The sequence below is a fragment of the Austrofundulus limnaeus genome, unplaced genomic scaffold, assembly GCF_001266775.1.
Source record: "Austrofundulus limnaeus strain Quisiro unplaced genomic scaffold, Austrofundulus_limnaeus-1.0 Scaffold14, whole genome shotgun sequence".
Taxonomy (NCBI): domain Eukaryota; kingdom Metazoa; phylum Chordata; class Actinopteri; order Cyprinodontiformes; family Rivulidae; genus Austrofundulus; species Austrofundulus limnaeus.
This window is the reverse complement of record NW_013952416.1, coordinates 94,517-101,182: the sequence shown is the minus strand read 5'-3', so window position 1 is coordinate 101,182 and position 6,666 is coordinate 94,517. Positions and strand designations below refer to the sequence as shown.

The following is a 6,666-nucleotide window of genomic DNA, read 5'->3' as shown; positions in this document are numbered from 1 at the left end:
TTAACTTGTTTGCATGAATGCCTATTCTTGATATTATGGTACAGTGAGCAAGACAGAAGCTCAAAAAAATGAGCTTGTTAGCAACACAAAGTTTGTTTTTCTTTGTGTTTTTTGGAGCAGGTTGTAGTGTGTGAAAGAAGCACACCTCAGAAAATCTTTTGATAAGGATTATCTGTTCCAGGAAAATAAAATCACATTTTGAGTCTTAGCACATTTAAAGGAGACAAAATGATCTAAAATAAGGAAACTTTAGAGATATTCTCTATTTTGCTTGCGGTAAAAATTGATACAGATTATTTATGTATAATGGGTGGAGTATGAAGTTGAACAGTTTGCCAGCGTGCGCATTGCTATTATAACATTAGTTTAATCATTTTGGTAAAGAACAACCTAAAAAAAAAAACAACAAAAAAATGTTTAACCAGTTCAGTGCATTCATCACAGAATTTAATGATGCTTCAGCCACAAAAACCTTTTAAAGTTTCAGATTTGAGTTTGTTTTTTGTAAAACAAACTCATCAAATGCCACTTTATCAGCTGTTTTTTTGTTTAAATCTTCATGTCTTCCTATGATATGTTCAGATTTTTATTTTTATTCATATTTTTTTAAATATCTGCTTATGTGTGGCCAATTCTTTGTAAAACATTCAAATGTAGCAGTGCCCCTTTTTGCTTCTTATAGTTCTTCTTGTTCCTGCTGTACTTTAAATCTGACTCTAATCTCTGCTGCAGTTGAACGTTACATATTATCATGAGTTTTTGTAACAGCGCACCTGCTCTGTGGCCTCTTTATCTCTGAATGTTCACAGAAGGAGGAGCGAAGAGCAATGAAAAGCAGAACTGGGTCTTTTTTTTTCTTTTTCTTTTTTAATGAATCTGAGCGGAGTCGGGTCGTGTCCTCTCCAGGTGATGGTGCTAACCTCGTGCTGGTCAGGTTTACTAAGCTGCGAATATCTGAAATTCAAAACACAACTTTTATCGGTTATTTGTTGTAGCTTTCATCAGCTTTAAAAGGGGGAAAAGGAAATTCTGCAGTTTTTGATTTATTTGTTTTGTGAGTTTTATTTCTCTGATTTAGAAGAAACGTTTGTGATATTTTTTGGCCTTTTTTAATTTCTATTGAGTTTTTGATGCTGTTAACTGAGCAGAACTTGTCAGGATCGCAAAGGTTTTAGACCAAACTGAGCCGAGGGGAAATCAGTGACTTTGTGCCTTTGTTTAGCACACAGTAAATCTCAGTCAATGAATGAAGCATTGCACGAGCTGTCTCTGTAACCTCGTTACGAGTCTTTATTTGTATTATTTCCACAGCTGGGTTCACATGTAAAAATACAAAACAGTGCTGAAATGTGGCATGCTGCCTTTCTTTACCTCAGAGAAAAAGATATCAGTCATAAATGTTATTTTTTTGATGGAGTCAGTGTTTCTGTGTGGACATTTTTAAACCTCAGTCAAACCTAATATTTCTGGAATCATTTACAAGCATATTTTATTTGGGGGCATGTTGGGGTTTACTTGAACTTGGGACCTTTTTGTTTCACCTTCACATGTGATGATAAATAAATTGGAATTCATATTTGATAGCACTTGTTTTTGTTATTATAATGCTACATTTTTTTTTATAAAATCATGTATGTTTTACTGATTTATAAGTCATTCCACCTGTTTGTTAAACGAGAWATGATGAAATCTGATCTGACTTTATTCTTAAACTTTGTTTTGAGTTTTGTCATAACTAGCTGCTTAATCTGACACAGTGTCCAGATTGTCCATGATGCTTATTGCTCCTTAGTGGTGTTTGCATATTTTATTTTGTTGACTTGCAGAGATTAAAAGTAGAAATTAGTTTACTGCACTTTAAACTGGAATGATAAAACTCACGTAATTTTTTTTTWAAATCGTTTTTACCTGTTTAAATTTGTTGTAATATGATACTGTGAGAGGCATGCTTGGTTTCGCTTGAGGCTCTGAGAGTAATGGGTGTGGTTTACATCTGTGACGTACACCAGGCTCCTACAATCTGATTGGTCGGAAGTGACGCAGGGATTTGGCGCCTCATTTCTAACAAGGAACACAACATCGCCAACTCTGCAGTGGCGATATCTGACAGCAAACAAGAACAAACACCGGTTTAAATCATTTTAGGGGGGTTTATCAGACTTCTTTCGTCACACGCGTTTTTAATTCGACACTGGAAAAATGTTCGTCACCGACATAAGAAAGGATTTTTATGAAGTTGTAGCCAACCAGGTACGTATGTCGCGAGCTAATTCGCAACAGAAACGGGTTTGTTAGCTAAGTCTGGCTAGCCTGGTTTATAACTTCGATACAGAAAGCTTTTGTTTTGTCTAACTGTGTTTATTTGCGTTCAGAGAGTCGCTCTAATGGTTGCAACGGACATCGATGCCCTCTGCGCCTGTAAAATACTCCAGGTAAATAAATGTTTGTTAACTCTTTATCTGTTCGTGATCGTAAAACATGGTGAAAATCAGAAAATGTTCAAACTGACCTATCGTTATCACCTACTTATTGTTTTGTTGTTAGATTAATGCTGACTTTTGTGCAACACATTGTTATTATCTTCACAGAATGGTCCATTAACATCATATTAAGTACATCATAAGGTTATATATATTTTCCACTACAATAACATTGATTTCATACCTTACGTTACACCTGTCCTTTTATATGAGGTGAACCATTTCTTTGTAATAGCAGCTCACTATTCCAGATATGCATTTAGTGAAGCAAATAGTTAGTTTAGCAAATAAAAACATTTAGTTTACTAGTATCTCGCTGTAAGTCCAGGAAAAAGGGCTCAAACTAGACAGTTTCAGTTCTTGCTGCAGTGAATTCCAGGAAAATAGAGTAAAATATTGGCAAACTAAGGGGACAGTGAAAGAAATAAAATCCTGGGAACGACGACTCTACTGTCTTTGTGACATCTTTGAATGTAGCTAGGAAGCAGACTAATGATATATTTTTAAATAAAGGTACACCAGTGTAGAAGTCTGTGGGTAGATAATAATGGCCAGTTTACCACCGAGTACAGGGTATAGAGGTTTACATTTTGTTATAAATGCTCCATGATTAACAACATCCAACACATGCAGAGAGCTGGCTGGTGCATTCATATAAACAGCATCACCATAATCCAGTAGGTAGGCTGCAGACAGAAGACACAACTGTGCTTCTATTTTATGTGTAATTTTTATTATACCATGTTTTTATTTGTCTTGTTCATGTATCTATCCGCCCAGTTTACTTCCTGTAGGCAAAAATATTTTTGTGTCTGTGTTAGGCRCTGTTTCACTGTGACCACATCCAATACACGCTGGTGCCAGTTACAGGCTGGCAGGAACTCTGCACTGCCTTTCTGGAACACAAAGAGCAGGTTTATCATATCAGACTTTAAGTGTACACACAAATATGCCTGATATGAGAAAACACAATAAACTAAATTGTTTTGGTTGTGCTGCAGTTTCGATACTTTGTTCTCATCAACTGCGGGGCGAACGTCGACCTCCTGGAGATGCTGCAGCCTGATGATGACTCCATCTTCTTCATCTGCGACACTCACCGGCCCGTGGACGTGGTTAATGTCTATAATGACACTCAGGTGATGTACGGGGATCAGCTCAGTCCAAACGTTAGATTAAGATTGGCGCCACGTGAGTGTATTACAAGCTGGAGTTCCATGTTTCTCCTCCGCCCCCCTCGCAGATCAAGCTGCTGATCAAACAGGACGACGACCTGGACGTGCCCTCGTACGACGACATCTTTCGAGACGAGGAGGACGAGGACGGCGGGGACTCTGGAAACGAAAGCGACSAAGGCTCCGAGCCGTCTGAAAAACGGAGGAGATTCGACGAGGTGAGATTGGGGTTCTCAAACCATTTGGGTCTGGGGACCCCTTACAAGGACGAAAAAACTCCAGGGACCCCCTCATAAACCCCATGCTGTTTTAAAAGGTGGTTTATTCTCATTTCAACCCCTAAATGCCATGGGAWTATATATTTGTATTAAGCTTATTATGTTTGTTTTATTAGTTCATTGTTCTCCACGCGTTTTTAAAAATAAAAACCATATTTTTTTATTTTGATTTGATTTAGCAGGAAAAGATTACTAAAAATCAAGCCTGACTCAGCATAATTGCTGTTTTACAGCAGATTCCTGTTCTGCAGCACATAAAACACTCAGAAATTCAGCATCACAATCACATCATTATACAAATTAACAATTTAGTGAAAATTTTTGAGGACCCCCAAGATACTTTTCACGGACCATGGTTGTTATAGTTAACTAAAGCTAACTAAAAAACTAAAACTGAAATTGAAAAACTTTTTAGTTAACTAAAATAAATAAAAACTGTAATAAAATGAAAAAACTAACTAAAACTGTATGATCTTTTTGTAAAACTAACTGAAATTATAGATAGAATGTCCTTAGTTTTAGTGTTTGTCTATTTATTTTTGAGCATTTTTGTTATTTATTTATTTTTGATAGAGTAGTTTCACATTAGCTGTGGGCCGTAAGAACACTTGTTTACAGTCTGCTGCGCAGCATCGTCTGCTAAATGACAACAACAACAGTCGGGAGAAAACATCCACTTTGGGATTTCTTTGAGTATGATGTGAGAAAAATAAAAGCAAGTGTCTTGTAGTGGAAACAGGTGATAAAACAGGTGGAATACTTCTTAAGGGAAAAACAGCATGAATCAAGCTCACACAAGATGACTAACTATGACTATCTTGACACGCTAGCTTCTCTCAGTAGCTCCCATGAAAACAATCAACAGGTAGCACCAGGTTGAAGACAAATATTGTCATCGTCCTAAAATAATCACCCAAGTCCTTAGTTGGCAAAATTGAGTTACACAATTATTTTAGGAAGGTGTTATAATGGACTGCTTTAACTAGTGACCAAATAGCTGCTGGTTAGTGAACTAACAGGAACACCACAAGCTTGAGGATGCGTTGGCAAATAAACCAGAAAGAAAACTAATAAAAACTAAACTAAAACTAAGCATTAAACAATCAATAATAACTAATAAAAACTAGCAAACCCACTCTAAAAACTAATTAAAACTAACTGAATTTAAAGAAAAAAAAGATCCAAATGAAATAAAACTAAACTATAATGAAAAATCCAAAACTATTATAACCTTGTCGCGGACCCCTGGGGGTCCTGGGACCCCAGTTTGAGAACCTTGTGGGTTAGCGGATGCAGCAGAGGTGAAGGGAGGGTTGGGACTGTAACACCTGTGCTGCTGTGTGCTGCAGGCGGCGATCGAGAGGAGAATCGAGAGGCAGCGAGCAAGGAGGGAGTGGGAGGCACGAAGGTGGAGCGTTTTTTGTTTTTTGTTATTTTTTTAGTGTCTTGTATGTTTTTTTTTCTATTTTTTTTTTTCTAATATTTGATTTTCTTAGGAGGGAAATCTTGTTCGACTACGAGCAGTATGAATACCACGGGACATCTGTGAGTACACTTTTGAAAGGAGATTAATGTTTAAACCCAAATCAGCACAGATAATGATCTTTAGATTTTACAGCTGTCTATGTTTTAAATTTATGATTGTTTTTTTGTTTTCTTTTCTTTTTTCTTTTCGACCCCGAGGCTGCGATGATGTTTTTTGAGCTCGCCTGGGTTTTAACTAAAGATACCAAAGACATGCTGTGGTGAGCTTCCTAATTTATTTTCCGTTTTGACTTGTAAAAAAGAGAAACACCAACACGGGCTGATGTTTTGTTTTGCAGGTGGGCCGTTATAGGGCTGACAGACCAGTGGGTTCACGATAAGATCACACAGTAAGAGCATCAGTGTTTTCAAAGTTTTTATAAATGTTTGCATCAAACGTCTCACAGAGCTGTGTTTTTTTTTTTTTTAGTATAAAATACGTGACAGATATCGCAACGATGCAGCGGCATGTTTCCCGACATAACCACCGAAACGAGGACGAGGAGAACTCCCTGTCCATCGACTGCATGAGGATCTCCTTTGAATACGAGTATCTTTTATTTACCTGTCAGCTCGCCCTAACAGGTGTTCAGATTCTTTCTTCTTCCAGATTATTCCTTAATCTGTGTCCTCCAGCCTGCGTCTAACGCTTTACCAGCACTGGTCTCTGTATGAGAGCATCTGTAACTCCTGCTACACCTCCTGCAGCTTCAAGCTGTGGACCTTAAACGGACAAAAGAAACTCCAGGAGTATTTGGCTGACATGGGGTGTGCTGGCTTCACGTCCGTGTGCTAACAGCAGTTTTTCCTGGTAAAAGGTTTATTTAGTTAAATATTATGTTACAATGCCATTTTTTTTACAGCCTCCCTCTGAAACAAGTAAAACAGAAATTTAACTCCATGGACGTTTCAATCAAGGAGAACCTGAGGGAGGTCATTGAAGAGTCCTCCAACAAATACGGGTATGAGAACTTAATTTACACGCTGTTTTCTCTATAATCTATATAAACTATTTCTGCATACTTTCTGCTGTTTTTTAGCCAACATATATTAAATCTTTTAGCTCATTCCGGAGATGGGTGCTGTTTCTTTTCCTCCTTTTTAAAATATTTAATTTTATTTACCAGCTTTTTTTCCACGGTGATCTCCAACAACTTTAAAAACATTGTTCTTTTTGAAATGTCTTTAAGCATACTTGCATTATTTTTA

The 6,666-nt window shown here is 37.2% G+C and overlaps 1 protein-coding gene across 2 annotated transcripts in view; it reads left to right on the top strand.

The window, feature by feature from the left end:
• The first annotated feature begins 2,069 nt into the window (after positions 1 to 2,069).
• The window catches only part of cdc45 (CDC45 cell division cycle 45 homolog (S. cerevisiae)), a 7,250-nt gene continuing 2,653 nt past the window's right edge, over positions 2,070 to 6,666 (top strand). The window contains exons 1-12 of one of the 2 annotated variants that reach the window (XM_014002563.1): positions 2,070 to 2,250; positions 2,373 to 2,432; positions 3,302 to 3,394; positions 3,482 to 3,619; positions 3,724 to 3,873; positions 5,283 to 5,341; positions 5,430 to 5,478; positions 5,617 to 5,678; positions 5,757 to 5,807; positions 5,888 to 6,007; positions 6,094 to 6,240; positions 6,321 to 6,419. In XM_014002563.1, the coding sequence (XP_013858017.1) occupies positions 2,200 to 2,250; positions 2,373 to 2,432; positions 3,302 to 3,394; positions 3,482 to 3,619; positions 3,724 to 3,873; positions 5,283 to 5,341; positions 5,430 to 5,478; positions 5,617 to 5,678; positions 5,757 to 5,807; positions 5,888 to 6,007; positions 6,094 to 6,240; positions 6,321 to 6,419 (1,079 nt within the window). In that variant the 5' untranslated portion in view covers positions 2,070 to 2,199. The remainder of the gene's footprint in view (positions 2,251 to 2,372; positions 2,433 to 3,301; positions 3,395 to 3,481; positions 3,620 to 3,723; positions 3,874 to 5,282; positions 5,342 to 5,429; positions 5,479 to 5,616; positions 5,679 to 5,756; positions 5,808 to 5,887; positions 6,008 to 6,093; positions 6,241 to 6,320; positions 6,420 to 6,666) is intronic. The other variant, XM_014002564.1, reaches the window with a different exon arrangement.